The following is a 22,159-nucleotide window of genomic DNA, read 5'->3' as shown; positions in this document are numbered from 1 at the left end:
ATGTTATGAAAATTTTGTAAATCCACCCTGTGCGTTTTGTAAATACATTAAGTCACTAAACGGAAAGTTGATGTGGGACAGACCTGAAAACGGTATACACGGTACAGAACCCTAAGCTGAAGTTTGGTACCAAGTGACTATGATTTGTGGTTGCTGAGAAAAAGGGTGTTTCGTTCAGACAGACAGAGGTAAACCAGTATACCCCCCTCCTTCGGAGCGGGGGTATTAAAAATAAAATGTACATGTTTGGTAGGAAGTCATTGCTTATGCACCATTCTCTCACCTGGAGTGCCTTTCACAGAACTTGAATCGCTTTCTCCATCTACACTTTGCTTTGTCAAAGGGACATCGTCTTCCCTGAAAAGACACCCATGCACATAGACATGAAATACACAAGCACAAATGCATGAATATTTGCCACCATTTTTAAAAAGAATTCTACACAACTAATTCAAAGTCATATTTTCTCCACTGTCTTTGTAGCACCTTTGTGGAGACACAAAACCAGGGCTGAAGGATTCCTGCTCTTTATTCGGTCTCGAGTCTTCAGTCACAGACCTTGCTTGTTCCTCTTCCTCATTCAGAGTTTGCAAGTCCACAGCAGCAGCACTCTGTGCAGATCCATAGATCACTAGTGAATCTGTGCATCATCAAAAAAAGGAGGAAAAAGAAGAGTTTGATTCCTGCAATAATCATTACATGAGCCAATATGTCAAAAAGAATTAGGATTAAGAGAGAAAAACCAACCCTCCGGCTCTAGACTGTCTCTGCTGAACATGACCTCCTCGCCTCTGGGCTCATCATGAAAGCATCGCTCCTTTGCTTGATCATCAACCTCCTGGATGGTTTGGGACGCCCTTAAGGATTTGCGGAAGGTCTTCCCAAGAACTATAATTTCCACAAGTAACATAAAGGAACATTAGGAAACACGTACCAAAAACTGAAAGACGTCTCTTAGCAACACTAGACTGGAACAGAGAAGGTGCATTAGCTGCACTCCAGCACTGCGTTTTATATTTGAATTGAACAATCACATTTACATTTCAATTGTCATTTGAAGCCTCTCCATAAATAGTATTGTTCAGTCACATTTAATTAGAGCTAGTGTTTACAGAACTGCCAGGTGTATTACCAAGTAATGACTACACACACACACACACACACACACACACACACACACACACACACACACACACCCCATTTTATTTAAAAAAAAAAAAAATACAAAAAAACCCCAACCCACATCCTGAAATTACAGGCATTAGAAAAAACTTGAAGCAGGGTTTTCATTTAACCTGCTCCATTCCATCATTTTCCCAACTGAAAGTGAGCATTAGTAGACACATCAGGTGAAAATTCAAATTCAGTCCAAATTGCTGGAAACTGGATTCCTTGAATTCAGACTTGAATGCTGAACAACATACTTTTTACAGAGTTAAAATACGTTTATCCATTCTTGAGATATTACAAATCAAAGATTGAAGAAATGGCTTAATTTTTTAAAAAGCTGCTGTAATATTATGCCTGAGGATCACATGCTCCAAAATGGGCCTCATTAATGAATGAGATCAAATGTTTTTTCTTAATAATTTTTCTATTTTTCAAAATATCTACATGGAAATTGGCAGACACATAGATGGTTGTATACAAAAAAAAAATAGTAAAAACAAGTTATGCAAATTCATATCTAATTAGTATTAATTATGCTAATTAAGTAAAATGTTAAATCAGTACACTCTCTTCTTCAAAGTTTCACCAAATGGCTTTATTTGTGCAATATAAAGCTGATCTTAACTCTCATTTCTACATCACAAAGAAGGAGAAATCAATGTTAATTACAATTACAAATTCAATTACAAAATATGCATGAACAAGCAATGAATGTCATTCACATCTACTATTCTCTATCAAAAAAGTAATAAATTATTTCTAATATCCTCTTTGTGCTCTGTAGGGCTTCATATTTCTAAATGTTTATATGAAAGAATATAAATGATTATTTTGATTAACAGCTTTCACAGCTAACCTCGAAAAAACTGTGATCCACATCCAATAAACCAGGGCTTTTCAAAGTGTGGGGCGCGCCTCCCCTGGGGGGCGCAACGTGAGGAAACATGAACCAGAATAAGTTAATATTGCGGACATTTAGCGAACTTCAGCTAGCCTTTGCCAGAGACAAAATGGATCGATTTTTAGTACCTAAAGCTACAGTGAGTGAGGAGACAGAGTCTGGGCCAAGCAAAAAAACACACCCTCCAGGATTTCGCGATGCTGCGATTTGCAAATTCAACCAATCCCCGCGAATTCAGGGCAGTGTTGCAATTATATCCAATCACTGCAACCTTCCCGCAAATTTGACCAATTGTTGGCATCATCTTGAGGGGACGTCGACAAACTACCTTCCGCCTTACTTCCGTGTATGTATACGTTCAAGAGAAGCAGCATGCGCGCAGTGTTGCCAGATTGGACAGTTTTAAGTGCATTTTGAACATATTTTGGACTGGAAAACGTCAGCAGTATCTGGCAACACTGCGTGTGCGAGACAGTGTTTATAGAGGCTTAAATTCTGTTACTGAAAGTGTGTAATGTTTACAGTGAAGGACTGTGTGCACTTTACATTATTTTTTTATTTAAAGGTGGGGTATGAGATTTTTTTCAGGAGTATTTTTTACCATATTACTTGAAAAGCTCCTCACACCCATGTTGCAAGCAGTACAATAGAAAGTTTGACCCAAAAACGAAATATTTTAATCCAGTCTACAGTGTAAAATAAAGGAAAAACGCCATCCAATCCTATCGAGGTACCACCTCAAAATGATTGGATACTGACACGTCAATCAGACTGAAGCCTGCGAGCAGCCCGTCCCTTCTGTGTGTGTGAGAGAGCGAGCAGCCCCTCCCCCAACCCGCGCTCAGCATGGAGAGACAGAAATGTACAGAAAAAGGTCCCTCCAAACAACGGGGATTTACACGAAAACGGAAGGAGATATTCACAAAATTCTTTCACAGTGAGTGCCACAAGGCTCCCCTGAACACACCGATGTAATTTTTTTGTCTGTAGTGTAAAAAATGAGGTCACTAGAGTGAGTTAAAAACGAGTGACTTTTCTGGCAAGTTTATAATGGCAGTCTATGTGGCTGCGCGCCTGTCCTCTCCTCGCTTTCAGGCTTCTCATTCAAAAACTGCAAGTCCTATCGTGTAGGTAGACACATTGTGTGAATCAGGACAAGTGTGGCTACTACTTTGAGAAAATTATGTGTGTGGAGTGAAAATTGGGGCTGAAAACACAGTTTAAATGAGAAAGCTTGAGCTATTTTTCCAAGCTCTCTACACTCTAACTTAACGAGACGCGGGGGGTGGGAGCATGGCGAGGGCGGGCTTATTTCTTTTCAAAATATGGCTTGCGAGAATCGTTATTCCAAAATCTCATACCCCACCTTTAATACAAGAAATTAATGGATGCCAACATTTTTGCCAAAATGGTATTTTATTTTCCATTGTTTATTAGGCAGCTTCAGCATCATACTGTGAGATTCTGTGCAAATTGTTTTTTTCTTCTATGAAGCCTGAGCCATTTATTTTATTAGTTTATAATTATTGTTTAATTTAGTCTTCAGGAGAGACTGCCTGCACACAGTACTAGTATTAGTTTTTTTCTTACATGAAAGCTGAGGCATTTATATTATATTCAAGGGTGGCTGGTGCATAAGGGCGACTGGGCGACGCACTGCCAAAACGAAAAAAAAAAAAGTTTTTTTCTTTTTTTAAAACAAACTTTCACCAGCGCTGCTCGAAGCAGTTTTAATCTGTCTCTGGGTATCATTGTCCAATCAGGGTGGTCTTGCTTCTAGAGTACCGCCCCTTTTGGGGCGATTTCAGTCACGCTGAAAATCGCCCAAGAGTTCACTGATAGAGTCCCATGTTAATATATTTTTTTTCTCCTGACTGACACTTCAATGCAATCTCTATGGGTTCCGGGGGGGCTTGCCCTAACGTGCTTACGTCACTGCGAAGCGCGGCAAAGTTGCGTTCGATCCGCTCAGTTTCTGAGGTGAGATGGATGCGGAAAGCAATTCAGTGCGGTCCTTAAAAGAAGTTCCATTTAGTCAGCGATCAAATCGAGCTAAACTGGCAACAAAACAAGCTGGACCCCCTCAACCAAATCTAAACATAAAACAAATTTCGACAAGGGGGGGGAAATCATATACTCGAGGTTTTACTTCAACATGGTGCCAGCGCAAATCCTGGCGAGCTGGCTGCAAGGACACCTCAGCGGTTTTCTGCCCCCCGTGCTTACTTCTCCACCCTGGAGGTGGCTCCACGGACAACACTGCTTGGACGGTCACTGGAGTTTCGGGCATCATTTGTTGGAGAAAATAAAAAAACATGAGTCATCAAAGATTCACACGGGCAGCTGCCTGAAACTTTCGGCTTTTGGGAGAGTGAACATCGCTACACAGCTGGATGAGGGCTACAGGCTAGCAGTTCACCGCCACAACGATGAGGTGAGCAAGAACAGGCACATATTAAACCGGCTCACCCAATGCGTGAAATTTTGTGGCGTGTTCGAGTTAGCTCTACGAGGCAAAGACGAAACTGAGGGCTCCAGTCACCGTGGTGTTTTTCTGGGTTTGGTTGACTATTGACTTGCTACCTAGGTCAATTTACTTCAGTCCTGTGGACATTTATGGTCCGTGTAGACATAACGGGGGAAAATTGCCCCCCCTGAAAAAAAATTCAGGAGCCCCCACTGATTATATTTTTAAGGTAACTTCATGTTGTGCTGTGAGGTTCTATGCACTTTAACTTTTGAACCAACAGGTGCATTTGGATAAGTAAAGCCTATTTTTCTGCATTTTTGTAGTCCTGGTAATCTTTTATATTGGTAAAGTTGTTTATAGGACCATTTCTCAGTGTCTTTTTTTTAATCAATAGTTTTTCAGTAATAACTTAATATTTAACATATCACTCAATTTTAAATCACAAAAAGAGAAAATCGCAACAGTTTCTCGCAACTTTCCCTTCCTCCCGCAATGTAATCGCAACAAAAACCTAAAAAATACCGCAACTTTCATCGCAATTTTTTGGAACCCCCCCCCCGCAACATTAGACATTTTAGCCTGCAGCAATCACAAAAAAGGCCCGCGGAATCCTGGGGGGACTGAACAAAGAAGGAAGTATGACCACGATTATTTAAAGTTTGGATTTTCATGGACTGGATCTGAAGATGCTCCACTGCCACAGTGTGTTGTCTGCCAAGAGGTGCTAGCTAACGATGCTATGAGATGTTTAAAATGTGTAAAACAAGATGTTTTAAAAAGAAAAGCACAGATGTTTAAAATGTGTAAAAGAAAAAAAATGTGTACAACAACCATTTTTTTTTTAAATACGAATGGAACATTAAGTATAGCAACAACAAAAATTGTGAGGGGGGCGCTGTTGTTCATTTGCTCTCTGGGGGAGGGAGGCTGACTCTCCCAAACTTTGAAAACCCCTGCAATAAACAATTCCAATTAATTGAATTGAAATTGACACTCGTGTTTCTGACTTCCGTTTTGTTTTTGTTTTTTTAAAACATCATTCTGACCACTAAGATCTCAATATTTTTCATCAAAACAACTACAGTTATATTCTAAAAGTTATTTATTTACACGAATCTGATTTAAAAAAAAAAAAAAGTAGGTATGAGAATGAGATCAAATGTATGAAAACTCACTTCAAAGTCTCCTGTGAATCATAACATCAAAACTAGCTGACGGAAAATTTTACTGAATACTTCATCAGAAACAGTGAGAGCGAGAGAACATCCATACAAGTTATCTGATTGATATTCACGAGTAACCCAGTCAGAAACTGATCAGAAAACATAATTACGTCAACCTGCACAAGAACTATTCATATAATTAAAGATTTCTTGACATTATGGACAAACTGATCTAATACAAGCCCACAAGCATAATAAACGAACAAAGAAACATCGAATTACCAAAACTCCTATTACCTTGCAAATGCTACTTAGTACACTTGCACCTGACAGTCTGCCTGCCAGCCATACATACCGGTACATTTCCTCTTTTATGCATGAGGACCACTGCGCATCAGTTCGCCACTACCATTTTCACATTGCGTCGTACCTTTAATCTCCCACTGTTACAGCCTCATCAGTATTTATCATATTTTGTTACTTTCCTTATCCATTATGTTTTTCTATATTTTACTTGTTCACTATGTCTATGTATATTTTATTAACTTTATTACACCATACTCAGCCTCATTTGTACAGTCCTGTTGTCACCCACTCTGTATTTCACTATGCTTTGCACCCTGTATAACTGTATGTGACAACAAAAACTTTTGCATCCCATCTCAGGCATTACCCTTGCTGCTGTTCCATGGGTCACTCTTTCTGTTCTCTGTAGGAGGATTATCAGAGGTAGTCTCAGTGGAACTGTGGGAATTCTCAGTCATATCTGGTCTTTTACCACTTGAAACAGTGAGAGCGTCATCTTCTGAGGCACTACTTCCTTCTGAATCACTGGACTTTATGGAGGAATGAGCCTTAGGCTTTGATGCAATGTGTTCAGAGCTATCTGCGCTGTGAGACAGCTCCTGATTAGGTAGAAGCTTTCTGCCTTGATGGCCAACTTGGTCAAGTGCCTTGCTGCGTGGTTTAGGGATGGGCTTAGGGGGGACTAGTGGTAAAAAAATAAGGGCAAGAAATAAATACAAGTTGTAGAGCAAAAATGAAATAAAATGATTGTTGTTCAGACAAAAAAAAATTATATATAAAACGTACGTACGTACATACGTACGTACGTACGTATGTAAGTAAAATAGGCAGGGTGATATTTTATAGGGAAGCTACAGGGAACAAAGCAAGGAAGCAAAATGTGAAACAATGGTGGTATAGTTACTGTATAATGAAAGCAAGTGGTATGCGTACACACACACACACACACACACACACACACACACACACACAACTCAAAATTAGAATATTGTGGAAAAAGTCCAATATTTTCCAACAGTTATTTAAGAAAGTGAAAATTTAATATATTCTTTACTCATTACACGTAAACTAAAATGTTAAGCATTTTTCTATTTTAATTTTCATCATTATGGCCTAGAGCTAAAAAAAAAAAAAAAAAAAAAAAAACAACAACTCAAAATATTAGAATATTTCATATCCAGTTTGAGTAACATAGTATAAATACCATGTATCACTCAGTCTAGTTCAGTACACGCAACCACAATCATGGGGAAGACTGCTGACTTGACAGTTTTCCAGAAGACGTGCAAGTGGTTAGCACGGTCGCCTCACAGCAAGAAGGTTCTGGATTCGAGCCCAGCGGCCAACGGGGGCCTTTCTGTGTGGAGTTTGCATGTTCTCCCAGTGTCTGCGTGGGTTTCCTCCGGGCGCTCCAGTTTCCCCCACAGTTCAAAGACATGCGGTTAGGTTAATATGGGACGGCCTTGGGCTGAGGTGCCCTTGAGCAAGGCACCTAACTCCCAACTGCTCCCTGGGCACTGTTAGCATGGCTGCCCACTACTCTGGGTATGTGTGTGTGCACTCATTGCTCACGTGTGTGTGTGTGCGCGCATGTGTGTTCACTGCTTCAGATGGGTTAAATGCAGAGAGGAATTTCACGTGTGTTGAATAAAGTTGTGCTTTCTTTCTTTCTTAGACACCCTCTACAAGGAGGGTAAGCCACAGAAGGTCATCCCTGAAAAGGCTGGCAGGAAAAGGTGCACAAGCAACAGGGATGACCACAGCCTTGAGAGGACTGTCAAGAAAAGTTGATTCAAGAACTTGGGAGAGCTTCACAGAGTGGACTGAGGCTGGCGTCAGTGCATCAAGAGCCACCTCACACAGACGTCTTCAGGAAATGGGCAACAACTGTGGCATTCCTAATATCAAGTCAACATCAGAAGTGTCTTACCTGGGTGAAGAAGAGAAAGAACTGGACTGTTGCTCAGTGGTCCAAAGTCCTTTTTTTCATATGAAAGTAAATTTTGCATTTCATTTGGAAATCAGGGTCCTCGAGTCTGGAGGAAGAATGGAGAGGCACAGAATCCAAGGGATTTGAAGTCTAATGTGAAGTTTCCACAGTCTATGATGATTTAGGGTGCCATGTCATCTGCTGATGTTGGGCCACTGTGTTTTATCAAGTCCAAAGTCAACACAGCCGTCAACCAGGAGATTTCAGAGCACTTCATGCTTCCATCTGCTGACAAGCTTTATGGAGATGGCAATTTGCTTTTCCAGCAGGACTTGGCACCTGCCCACTGTGCAAAAAACTACTACCAAATGGTTTACTGACCATGATGTTACCATGCTTGATTGGCCAGCCAACTCGTCTGACCTGAACCCCAGAGAGTATTGTCAAGAGGAAGATGAGAAACACCTCACCCAAAAATACAGATGAGCTGAAGGCCGTGATCAAAACACCTCGGGCTTCAACAACACCTCAGCAATGCCACAGGCTGATCGCCTCCATGCCATGCCGCATTGATGCAGTAATTCATGGTAAAGGAGCCCCAACAAAGTATTGAGTGTATAAATGAACATACTTTTCAGAAGTTGGACATTTCTGTATTGTAAATCCTTTTTTGAATGATCTTAGGAAATATTCTAATAATTTGAGATACTGGATTTCTGATTTTCATGAGCTGTAAGCCATAATCATCAAAATTAAAACAAAAAAGCTTAAATTTTGACTTCACATGTAATGAACATAAATATATGAAGGTTTACCTTTCGAATTAAATTGCAATAAAAATGAATTTTCTCATGATATTCTAATTTTTTGAGATGCACCAAATATATCTATCACACACAAACATACAGAGTATGTAGCAAGGGGTATTTCTAGTGGTGATGCTTAATGGAAACACTCAGGGTGAATAAAAAAAAATATTTGTACCCTGAAATGGACTCCGTCTTTGTCTGCTGTCCATGGCATGACTGTCCACAGCATGGATTTTTTTACTCTTGACAAATTTAAACTTACCAGCTTCATGTGGGTTAGCAAATAGGAGAATTGAGGAATAAATAAGAAATTTGGTTTAAAAAAAAATGCATACACAAAAGAGGTGGATAGAAAACTGATTTGTCAGTACAGACCAAAGACAAAATTCAGGGAAGAGGATTTTATCAAGATGCCCTGGAGTAATAAAAAAGACAATTAAATCTCACAATTAAGTACCCAATGCAAATACAACTTAAACTTGTTTCCTAGAATCACATGAGCAGAAGGAATGACACACAATGGGTCTCGTTTTGGAAGCTGGATACAAAATAATTGTTCATAAATCATTCATAGGAGCATTTACACAAGAAATTTGATATTCACGAAAACTCTAAGTTCAGGGAGAGGGGGGAAAAAAACAAACAAACCCACAAGTCTTATGGGAGGTCCGGCGTGTGTGTAAATTTATTCCACTGATCAGCTTCAAATCACATAATTGGCAGGGATTACTAACATTTTATATTCAGATTATGCTGTTAAAAATTAAAAAGCTTATTTCTATTGTGCACACTAATGTAATGAAAAGGTCATTTTATATTAATGGCTCTCATTAAATAAATATTAAGTATGAAAAACCAAGAAAAGAAGAGAAAGAAACCAACAGCACAAAAACAAATTAAAACTAGTAAGACTAGTAATTGAATTAATGTAAGTAAGAAACGATGACCGGCTTGGTTGTGCATATTGGTGGCATTCGACTACAGGATGAATAAATGGACACTGCATGTAGATGGGAATATTTCGAGGTTGGTATGATTTCTTCTCCCTCCCCCCAGAGGATATAAGCTGGTGTATACATCAGATCTGTATTGGTACACAAGAGGCCCAAGAGACTTTTTGCTGACAGTCACTGAGACACTTAAAACAGCCTAGCAGTTTGTTTATACTGCTTATTTCATGTTTACCTGCTATACCTCAAGTGCCCTTGACTGTTTGGTTATTTGTACCAATTTATATAGTGTGTGTGTGTGTGTATATATATATATATATATATATATATATATATATATATATATATATATATATATATATATATATATATATAGAGTGTTTAGTCTAGTTCATATCTAGAGTGTTTATACTGTTTATATTGTCTGAGTGTTTAGTCTGTCTTATTCTTATCTAGTGTTTATACTGTTTATATTGTTTGAGTGTTTAGTCTATGTCTAGTTCCTATCTAGTGTTTATACTGTTTTTTTTTTCAATTATTCTATTTTTATTTATTGCATTGCCAGTTTGCACCGTGGGTCAGAGAGGACTGATATTTCATCTGTGCTCTATGTCGAGCATGTATAGCATATTTGACAATAAAGTTGACTTGACTTGAGTTTCCCTGTGCGAGGTCCTTGGTGTTCATGATCACCTGGGTACAGTGGAGGGATCCATTTTACTGCCTCTTTTTCCCCACCATGTCAAACCATTTTCACCTCAATTCATGTTTGGCCTTTTCAGTTGCCTTTACGCTGAATAATATTTTTTTAATTGGATAAGGTGAGGCAAAATAACTTCCACTTTTACCTCTGAGAAATTCGTTTACATACTTTAAATCACAAATTCATGCTTCCACCTCTGTGAGCATTTTGGAGTTCTGTGGGCATCACTAAATGGAAATCAGCCGTGGCATGCATGCGCTTTGTTAAAGCCGTATGTGGTTTAGTTTCAAAGAATTGCCAAAGAACTTGTGCAATTATATCTTTCTTTTTCAGAGATGATCTTTGAACTACCTGGCAGCAGCCACAAAGGCACATCAAGTTGGCTGGGCTTTGTGGGAGATGCAGCATTTCCCACACTTTGGCACCAGTCCCATTAAAAAAAGGGGGGGGGGGATTTATTTATTACCCCCCCCACCAAGAATTCAGTGCATCTCATTGCCAACTAGGCTGCGAGATAAACACGGTTCAGGGTCAGGGAAAGGACAGAGATAGAGATTTAGCATATGACTAAATTAAGTAGTCTAATCTTAGTTATTTCTAATATGGGTCATATTATCATACTATATAAAATCACAAGCTGTTGTACACATAGCCTTTTATTGGTATACCCAGTCCTCGAGGGGAAAAAAAAAAAATCTCCCAGCCTTACTTACCCAATGGGCAAGCAGCACCCAAAACATATTTGCCCGAAAAACAATTCCACTTGCCCAGAGCTTTATTTTATTTTGGAGAGGACAGAATACAGTTGATTTTTTTTATATAGGTGAAGCAGCAGAATTATCATAAATCCACCAAACCATAACACCAAAATAAGCACACACATTCAGAAAGTTCTACTAGCAGAGGAATTAGTAATTTAGGGTATATTAAACTGTAGCGTTTTGAAAGAGTATAATAATAATGCTGGAGCTTTGTTTCTGTTATCAAAGGAACACAGTCCTGTGCAAAATGTTACCATGGAACCAGAGTGTAAAAATGAACCTATAGTTCGAGAGAATTCTACACAAACACACTGAACTTTATAACAGCTGTACACATGTGAAATGGAAATAAATCGACTAAGGCAGGAAAAAGCTATTTTGGATAAAACGGTTATTGTCTGTTATACACTTAACCTGCGTGACTCAATTGTGCCTTTGAATCGAGAATAAATGAAAAGGGAACTGAACATTACCAGTTTATTGAAATTATTCTTAGAAGGGTGATTATAGTTACTATATAACTACAGCTACAACAGGAATGTGCTGATTTTGTTAGGCGTTTGTACTTATTGTACCATCCACTGTTAGATAAAATTAAAATAAAATCTTACAATATTGTTTGAAAGTCTAGAGCAAGATATTTTATTTTACAAATAATAACACCTCAGGTATTGTTTTAACAATAATAAGAGTCTCTGTATAAATGATTGAGTGCAGATAGCTCTGTAACTACAGTACATGTCCTTGGGGTGGCTGAGACATGGATGAGTGGGAATAAGATCTAGCCCACAGTTCAAGTCAAAGCTCTTTGAGAGTAAATGCTTTGGCTTTCATAACATTCTGTTCCCAAAAGCTGTCGTCAGGGAAAAAGTCTTTACACAAAGAAGGTTTTCTTGCTTCTGTAGTTTTTTTTAAAACTGTTCTTCCGTGTCGGGACTTTTCGGGAAAAAGAAGGTATATTCCAACATGTAGCTAACACTAGGCCACAAATCTGCACAGTCACTCCAATCGTTTTGAGGAATCTTGTACGGATCAGAACCGCTAATAAACTCTCGTTTCCGTGTATATCTATCCTGCGCTTCTTTCTGACCAAGATTGTCCAAGTAATCCGGTAATAGAGCTTTTTTTAGCTGTAGTTTTCTTTGGACAACAGCAACAGATGCCGGACATCTCTGCTTGGCTTCAGTATATGAACAGCCAATCAGTGGGTACCGTATGCGTTTACGATTTTTATGTCACGATTTACAACCAATGGGAGACACCCTTTGTCGGCTGTCCACCAATTACAGGCTCCCGTGCCACGATGGCGGTATGTTGATACATATTTAGAAAATAAAAATATCATTACAAAATATATGAAGTCATCAAGACAATTTAAAAAAATCATATTTATTATTATTTTTAAACACACACACACACACGTTAGAGGTAAGGAACATTATTTCAGTGATGTCATTTATTATTAACTCCAATCATGACATAAAAGTTCCAAGTTTGACACCTGCCTGCTTCAACCACACTGCTGGCACACGTCCTTGACCCTCGTCGCCCTTAGCCAATTGGCATAATTACATCATTACGTGGACCCCTCTGAGCTGAGCTTTTCCAGTACACTCGAACACATGCATACTTCAATGAATTATAACCAAAAACAGGGAAATTTGAATGATTTCCTCAAAATATTTTTGTACTTGTATATAGTGTTGAATAAAACCTTTTAATGCATTTCCTGTGAAACGAGTCAAGCTACTTTAGACTGGTCCCCTGCTCTCTTAGTGCCTGTGTTACTTAGGCCCTGTTTACATTATTTCGAATCAGCGGATCAGATTAATGTTTTTAAAACGATTCGCGTACACACACAAATAGCAGGAAGTGAAATCCGCGCCGTTTTTCAGCAGTCGCGTCACATGATCAACGTGGCATGACCAACGCCAGCGAATCAGGAAGGTGGATGTCACAGTGACGTTGTCCAATGACGACGTCAGTTAGAGCTCAGCACTGCGTATCCTCGTTCCTCAATGTTTACACAGCACCGGATCAGATACGTACTGGGTTGAATACGTGGGCCCTGGCGGATTCAAATTGTTCCGCCTGTGGAGTCGTTTCCCGGCGTACGGACAGTGCATCCGCACCGAAAATGGTACGGATACGGTCTAATGTAAACACCACCTTAGGTTGCTAGCACTAACTTTTGTCGTCCGATTGGACGATTACTATTAAAGTTTTACTTGTTCTTGCACAGACTTTAGTCGTCTGGGATGATCGGACATGAGGTTTTTCGAGTATTGTGTACCGTATGAAAAATCAGCACACCCAAATGCCAAAATACTGCAAGTAGCCCTAAATATGTTTTGAACTTGAATTCTTAGTTGTGGAAGATCTTTTTTTTTCCCTCCTGAGCACCAGCTCCCTATGAGGAGAGAGCAAACCCCACCACAGGCAGCTGCCAAGAGAACAAGAGTGCTCTGAGAGCACAACATCCCCCGCTGGCAACTATATCTATCTATGCTACAAGTGCTTAATATACCCTCATGAAATTGTCAAAGTGCAAGTTTGGTAATCAAGGGCCAATAACTCTGGTAAAATGTGACTGAATTGAAGGAAATTACAATATGCGCATATAACAAAGAACCCTGTCAAGTTTTGTGAAATTCCTCCAAAAATTGAGAGAGCAGTTGATTTCAGAAGGTAAGTACCGGTACCCTTCCCAGGACGGCTGGACATCGCCACGACAATCACCCTTCGGGCCTTTCGGCCAGCGGGGGATAAAAAGTGCTTCGAGCTGCTCCTTTTCAGGCACCCAATCATAAGCTGGTTAGCGTGTTGACATGTTTCAAAATATTGTTGTCATAGAAACAAAACTGATGCACAGCGTGGGATTGCTTTTTTGAAGATATGCATCCCAAACCCCTGCTAGTTCCTTTATTCCAGGGGGGAATCTATGGACACGCACCCTCACAGCCTATAGAGGGAAAATTAAGCTAATTTCATTTTAGTGTGTTGCACTGTTCATCTTAGTTTTGATTTAGTTTTCACTATTCTTGAAAACAGTTGTTTTAATTTCAGTTAATGGAATTTTTTTCACTGCTAGTTTTAGTCTTTGTTAACTATATTTAACACTGCTGTGGATTGGGGATCCATTTAACAAATGCACATGAATACCTTTTTAAATGCTTTGCTTTTGGATCATGTCCTGCCCTCCATGGCTATTCCACAAATTATGACAATATAAAAAAGGAGGGGCGGCATGGTGGTGTAGTGGTTTAATTCACTTAGGCCCTGTCCACACGGCAACGGATTCAGGTGACTCCGATACAATTGCTTATCGTTTAGGCCTGGCGTCCACACGGCACCGGGGTTTTGGGTGCCCAAAACGTAATCTTTTTGAGAACGGGTTCCAGAGTGGAAAGATCTGGCAATGTTGCCGTTGTGAAGTCGTCTGGATGAGTAGAACGGATTTGTTTACGATGACGTCACAACCACATGACTGTGAGTGCTTCACGCCGGGTAGAAGTGTAACGAACTCGATGCGAGTTGTCAACAAATCCTATAACTTGGTTCATGAAACGCGCTTGCAAAATATTTTCACTGTGAATATTTATTGTGTAATGGTGCAAAGTGAGAGAGAGAGAGAGAGAGAGAGAGAGAGAGAGAGAGAGAGACTCTGCCCTTAGGGCAGAGTCAATCCCGCCAGCAAAAATAGGGGAAAAAAAAGGAGCGATCTCACCTCTTCAGATGTTGGTTTAAGTCCTACAATACATTCCTCAAAAAGGGCGTAGAAGAGCAAATTAATCCTTCAACGTGTAGCATTCAATTTATTCCGGACCATTAAAGACACCGCCTTCCGCGTAGAATCATACGTCATCCTCGCCGCCATATTGGATAGGTCAAAGCGGAGAATAAAGATTCATGTGCTGAGTTTAACTGTACCAACAGGTTTACCGTCCAAATGAGATCACATGGGATTACCTTTCACAGGTGAGAAACAACAAATTAATCCATCAACGTGTAGCATTCAATTTATTCCGGACCATTAAAGACGCCGCCTTCCGCGTAGAATCATACGTCATCCTCGCCGCCATATTGGAGAGGTCAAAGCGGAGAATAAAGATTAGCTGCGTTTAACTGTACCAACAGGTTTGCCGTCCAAACGAGATCACATGGGATTACCTTTCACAGGTGAGACTGGAAAAATACTTTTCATTGTATTTGGTCATTATAATGTAATTTTACGGACAGATTTTCCTGACTTTGTGGCTAATATGAAGTCTCGCGCATAATAGTTTATGTGCATGCGTCCTTACTACTTCTATTGTTCTGGTGTCTCCGAAGGGACCGTCTTACAGCGCCCCTAGAGGTGTGGCATGTGTATTGCATCATTTTCAGCAAGCATTGCGTTGCCATATGGACCTGATATTTTACTGATCGTTGCCCATTTGGACGCGATATATTTTTAAATAACATCTCGTTGCCGTTGTCGTGTGGATGTAGCCTTAAAGGTGTAGTGGTTAGCACTGTCGCCTCACAGCAAGAAGGTCCTGGGTTCGAGCCCAGCGGCCGACAAGGGCCTTTCTGTGTGGAGTTTGCATGTTCTCCCCGTGTCTGCGTGGGTTTCCTCTGGGTGCTCCCGTTTCCCCCCACAGTCCAAAGACATGCAGGTTAGGCTAATTGGTGGCTCCAAATTGACTGTAGGTGTGAATGTGAGTGTGAATGGTTGTTTGTCTCTATGTGCCAGGGTCCTTAGGGTTTTTGTCCAGGTTTTTTTTTTTTTTGTCCAGGGTGTACCCCGCCTCTCGGCCATAGTCAGCTGGGATAGGCTCCAGCTTGCCTGCGACCCTGCACAGGATAAGTAATCTGTGGTTGGCAGAAGGGAGCAACTGGACTTGCTTGAAGATTCTTGAAAACGTTTCACCTCTCATCCGAAAGGCTTCCTCAGTTCTGTCTGACTAATAGGGAGTATCAGGTATTTATCCTCTCATGGATCATCATAGAATCAGAATTCTGATGGCTGCATTGTAGGTGGCTGATAAAAGATGTCTTAGACCCCACTGTTCAGTGATGGCCGTTCCAGGTTGACAAAAATGAACGATCCTCTCTGGCTAAGATGTCTGCCAGTTTTCTGGAAGTCCTCTCATACTCCCGCACCAGTCGAAGGGATCTCATCCCAAAGTGCGTCAACCTGGAACGGCCATCACTGAACAGAGGGGGTCTAAGACCTCTTTTATCAGCCACCTACAATGCAGCCATCAGAATTCTGATTCTATGATTATCCATGAGAGGATAAATACCTGATACTCCCTATTAGTCAGACAGAACTGAGGAAGCCTTTCAGATGAGAGGTGAAATGTTTTCAAGAATCTTCAAGCAAGTCCAGTTGCTCTCTTCTACCAACCACAGATTACTATGTACCTGGATGACTGAGAACATTCAGACATGCACAGGATAAGCGGCTACAGATAATGGATGGATGGATTAAAAAAAAAAGTCCTGATTCAAAAGTGGCTTTCATACAAGACGTCCATGCTAACTTGCAAATCGAGGCTCTAAGCAGCCCAACAGTCTTGTGTTTGCTTGTTTTTTGATGACTGCAAAAACCCTAAGGACAGGTACAGCCTCAAGAGTAACTCAATTACAAGCTTAGGTTTAGCTCCTATCAATAGTAGTGTTATGTACCAGTCAGCAAATTATTCTTGTCTTTTCTGTGTTCAGTTTCTTAAAGACAAATTTCAACAGGTCGTAAAGCTTGTTTGTTTTGTAAGTAGCAGCAGCAGCTTATAAAAAGAAAGGTGGATGCATGATGATCTTGTTTAATTTTTCAATGTTAAGGCACTAACAAATCAATAAAGCAGTACTGTATCCTACTTGTCTTAGTTTATCCTTCCGTTTGTGGCTTTGATCAATAAATAAAGTGAGAACAGATTAAGGCTACATCCACACGACAACGGCAACGAGATGTTATTTAAAAATATATCGCGTCCAAATGGGCAACAATCAGTAAAATATCAGGTCCATATGGCAACGCAACGCTTGCTGAAAACGATGCAATACACATGCCACACCTCTAGGGGCGCTGTAAGACGGTCCCTTCGGAGACACCAGAACAATAGAAGAAGTAAGGACGCATGCGCATAAACTATTATGCGCGAGACTTCATATTAGCCACAAAGTCAGGAAAATCTGTTCGTAAAATTACATTATAATGACCAAATACAATGAAAAGTATTTTTCCAGTCTCACCTGTGAAAGGTAATCCCATGTGATCTCGTTTGGACGGCAAACCTGTTGGTACAGTTAAACGCAGCTAATCTTTATTCTCCGCTTTGACCTCTCCAAAATGGCGGCGAGGATGACATGATTCTACGCGGAAGGCGGGATCTTTAATGGTCCGGAATAAATTGAATGATACACATTGATGGATTAATTTGTTGTTTCTCACCTGTGAAAGGTAATCCCATATGATTTCATTTGGACGGTAAACCTGTTGGTACAGTTAAACGCAGCACATGAATCTTTATTCTCCGCTTTGACCTATCCAATATGGCGACGAGGATGACGTATGATTCTACGCGGAAGGCGGTGTCTTTAATGGTCCGGAATAAATTGAATGATACACGTTGATGGATTAATTTCTTCTACGCCCTTTTTGAGGAATGTATTGTAGGACTTAAACCCACATCTGAAGAGGTGAGATCGCTCCTTTTTTTTCCCCTATTTTTGCTGGTGGGATTGACTCTGCCCTAAGGGCAGAGTCTCTCTCTCGCTCACTTTGCACCATTACACAATAAATATTCACAGTGAAAATATTTTGTAAGCGCATTTCATGAACCAAGTTATAGGATTTGTTGACAACTCACATCGAGTTCGTTACACTTCTACCCGGCGTGAAGCACTCACAGTCATGTGGTTGTGACGTCATCGTAAACAAATCCGTTCTACTCATCCAGACGACTTCACAACGGCAACGTTGCCAGATCTTTCCACTCTGGAACCCGTTCTCAAAAAGATTGCGTTTTGGGCACCCAAAACGCCGGTGCCGTGTGGACGCCAGGCCTAAACGATAAGCAATTGTATCGGAGTCACCTGAATCCGTTGCCGTGTGGACAGGGCCTAATTCACTTAAAGGTGCAATGTGCAAAAATTTGTCACTCGGAAAAGTCATACTCCACATTCTAAACAAATAAGTAGTGCATCACCAGAAAGTTGGGATGTCCACCCTGATCCTAAGAAACAATGAAATGCACAGTCCGCCCTCCCAAGCACCCAAATACACCACCACTCTCATAGAACTATTAATATGCCATTTTTACCTGATCCACAACTGTGTGCATACAATCTCACTTTACAGTCATCAGTTACATAAAAACACAACTACTGTCAACTAACAGCAGGGCAAAATTCAACAAAACTGTCGAAACTCTGACAGCCAGTCAAGATAACATTAATTTTCATGTGTGGCATTAACCTATACTTTATATTATAGCTTGCTTAGCTCAGTTTTTAGCAAGAAAACACCTACAGCAAGAATAACTGATGACAACTCCCACATCAGTAAGGCAGTAGCTCAGCTTTTAGCAAGAAGACAGGCACAGCAATCTGCACATCAGTAGTGCCCAAGACTGCTATGGGTCACGACATGGCAGATATGTAGCCTTTTTTTAAATTAATAAACATGGCTGATTAAAAACACACTGCCCATGACTCAGTAAAAAAAAAAAAAACCATAGCTGAATGTTTTGAAATGACATTCATGAAATGAATGTTTGGCTTTATAATTGGGCCAAAAAGAGGAATTCTACGTTCCCTTTATGAGAATGCGCTCTGACAGTTGCCGGCTCGCAAATTAGCAGATCTTCCCCATAGCCACTAAAAAACTGCTCACAAACATATAGGGACCTCTAACTTTATCTCATGCAAAGTGCATGTGCTCAGTCCAAAAATGAAATTACAAGGTCCAGGTATGTGAGTGGAGGCTCTGTGATCCAGTCTTTCACTGCTGTTCAGTGTTTGGCATTGCAATTCAGTTTCTCCCGGTAGGGTCCCTTTTCTTTCTCTTTTCCTACTCCAAAAATACAACTATTAATCTAATCGTAATCGCGAGGTCAGCCTGTATGATCATGTAACTGCAAAAGGCTGCAATTTAATTAAATAAACACTGTGCGTGTGTGAACTTGATAATCTCCTTTTGTGTCCAATCTGCTCACTGTCTAAACTCATGATGTGTAGATGGCCAATCAGTCTCCGTTTATACAGTAAAGCACGTGCAGTGTATGGTCATGTGATTACGCGGCGTGTAGAACAGGTGGTGGAAGATGGATGCTAATCAGCAGGTTCATGCTGAATTGGTGGCCAAGAAAAACACTACGTCTGTCATTTGGTGATATTTTAGATTTAAGCACAGCGACAATGGGCAGAAAGAAGTACTCTCAGGGCTCAACATTAATGGTAGCCCAACTGTCCGGGACAACCAAACGTTTGGTCCGGATAAGTCAAATCCTCATCTGCCTGTCCGACGGGACAAGTTCAATATTTGTTGAAAATCACAATTTTTGTAATTATTCAAGAGTAACATCAATAAAGTTCCAACAAAACAAGTTCAATCCCCTTGGTGATCCGGCCATGTTATTGTTTACGAAATTCTGGGGAAGCCGAGTACAACAGGTGCATATGCAAAAATATTCATGTCGTAATATCTAATTATAGATTATTAGACTCTGAATTCATTGAAATCAGATAAATCGCGATCAAATACCTCAAAATGAATATCTGTGGTGAATCTTCATTTCATTCAGACAGTCATTGTAGTTTTCTTTTGTATGGTTCACATTAACCATCACGAGTGTCGTAAAAATATTTCGCATGAATTTTACGACAGTGCCAAACTCTCTCACAGCTTTTCTTCATACACAACATGATTCTGTCACCCTTATGTCCAACTTGTTTTATTTCAGTTTCATTTCTTTAAATTAATTTCTATTTCAAGTTTTTTGGATTTATCAAGATTTAACTTGATTTCCTCCAGAAGCTTTGAATCTGGGTGAGTCTAACTCTTAAAATTGCACATCAGGTAATGGGTTATAACAACACAAAAGCACCGCAGCAATGGAGATGGGTAGTCAGGATGTGGAAGATCCACCTCCAGCTAAAGCAAAGACGAAAACTTTGGCTGGTTTGTTCAAGAGTAGCGCACACAACGGCAGCAGCATCAGTGTCAGCTACATTTGATCCCATGGCAGTTTAGAAAAGCAGCAATGGCTAAACTCAACATTTACATGCCCCTGTAGACCATGGAGAAGATTCACTGAAATGGTGGAAGAGCCACAAAACAAACTTCCCCTGGCTATGCAAACCAGTACAGAAATATCTGTGCATTCAAGCAACAAGCTCTGCTTCCAAGAGAGCTTTTAGCACAGGCGCTAATGTTGTATCAGCTCATCCCTCATGTCTAAAACCAGATAAGGTGAACATGCTGGTATTTTTGGCAAAGAACCTCTGCAGTGATAGCTGGGATATGGAGGTACAACTTGATATTTAAAAAAAAAAAAAGGAAAAAAAAAAAAAGTACAATAGATAGCTCTAGGGGATTGGGTCTGATTGGATATACAACTTAAGGAATCACTTATATCTCATCTCATGTTTACAAGAGGTTGTACAAAGAAAATTTTTTAGGTTACATGCTAATAAATGCCCTTGTTTGTTTGGGCATTCAAAATTTGTATTCTTATTTATTCTTCTACTTATTTTACATAGTTGTATTTTTGAAAGTAAAAAAAAATCTGGAGAAATGCATTTATTTTGAAAAATATTTGTTATTTATTTCATTTTATGAGATTGTTTTCGAAAACAGTACTATACAAATTTTTAAAGTTTTTGGATTTTTTTTGTACAGGTTTGTATGTCTGAGTCAAGAAATACACATTTCAAAATTATCTGTAATCTGTGAATTTTTCTTGATAACCAAAGCACTCATACTCGTGATACTATTTGTTTATTATACCACGATCGCAATATTGTCTACAATAATCACAATATGACATTTTCACCAAATCGTGCCACCCGAAACACAACATAGTGAAACAAAATGGCAACTGCAAATCCAGGTTTCGGTGCGTGAATTCCAGTCATTTCTGCAAATTGCAGCGACCCATCTGCTTCTCTTTTTCTTTAGTTTTTTTGGCTGTCGGAGCTCAGAGACTAGTGTATGTAGGTGCCAATGACACGTGATGACTTCTCTCATTTTAGACCGAGAAAAGACTGAACACTACAGTGACACACTAAAGTGGACAGACGGTGCATCCTGTCTCGGGGCTCGATGATTAGCCTGCTAATGCCAGTAGATCTCTGGAATGCAATACAGACTTCTTTGGCACAACATCAAAGCTGTTACTAGTACTTTTGTTCATAAAGTTAGTTAATTTTTTGAATGCTGTAAACTAAAATTCTTACACATAGCACCTTTAATAATAATTAAAAAAAAAAAAAAACCTACTTCAATGCAATATCAAGTTGTCATTTGATTAAGATTTTCAGTATGTTATATTTTGGTGTTTCTCAGTGTCAAGGATATTTCCTTGGCAGGACAAGTCCTTCCAAGTCGGATCCTTCAGAGGCTAGGTAAGACTCCTTCCTAGCATTCAGAGAACACATAATGGAACAGGCTAATGAGTGTTAATGGTGTGTGATTTCTTCCTCTGTTAACAATATTGGCAGCTTGCAATCTTAGAACATCACTGCCATCTGCAGGACTGGTGTAAATACGTTTGGGAATACAAATGGTTGAGAGGGACAGCGGGAAGGAAGGTAATAAATCAAGTTGCATTTGATATTTCTAAAAAACAGCTTTAGCCATGGATTGTGTCCCAGGCACTAATCTCAGCAGGCTATTTAACATTAACACACATTTTGCCACTTTAGCTAGATCTTCTGTTTTGTTTGGGTTTTTTCCCCTGAATATTCCCTGCATTCCAAAAGTATGTGTTCCTGCAATAAAAACATGTCC

At 39.9% G+C, this 22,159-nt stretch overlaps 1 protein-coding gene across 4 annotated transcripts in view; it reads right to left on the bottom strand.

The window, feature by feature from the left end:
• Nucleotides 1-22,159, bottom strand: part of cep162 (centrosomal protein 162) — a 92,056-nt gene that overhangs the window by 55,213 nt on the left and 14,684 nt on the right. For all 4 annotated transcript variants that reach the window (XM_060922359.1, XM_060922362.1, XM_060922361.1 and 1 more), the window contains exons 4-6: nt 748-888; nt 487-640; nt 284-357 (exon numbers count right to left, since the gene is read on the bottom strand). In XM_060922359.1, coding sequence (XP_060778342.1) covers nt 284-357; nt 487-640; nt 748-888 — 369 coding nt within the window. The remainder of the gene's footprint in view (nt 1-283; nt 358-486; nt 641-747; nt 889-22,159) is intronic.

Source organism: Neoarius graeffei, chromosome 5, assembly GCF_027579695.1.
Source record: "Neoarius graeffei isolate fNeoGra1 chromosome 5, fNeoGra1.pri, whole genome shotgun sequence".
NCBI lineage: Eukaryota > Metazoa > Chordata > Actinopteri > Siluriformes > Ariidae > Neoarius > Neoarius graeffei.
The sequence above is the reverse complement of the archived record's forward strand: the minus strand, read 5'-3'. Positions and strand labels throughout refer to the sequence as shown.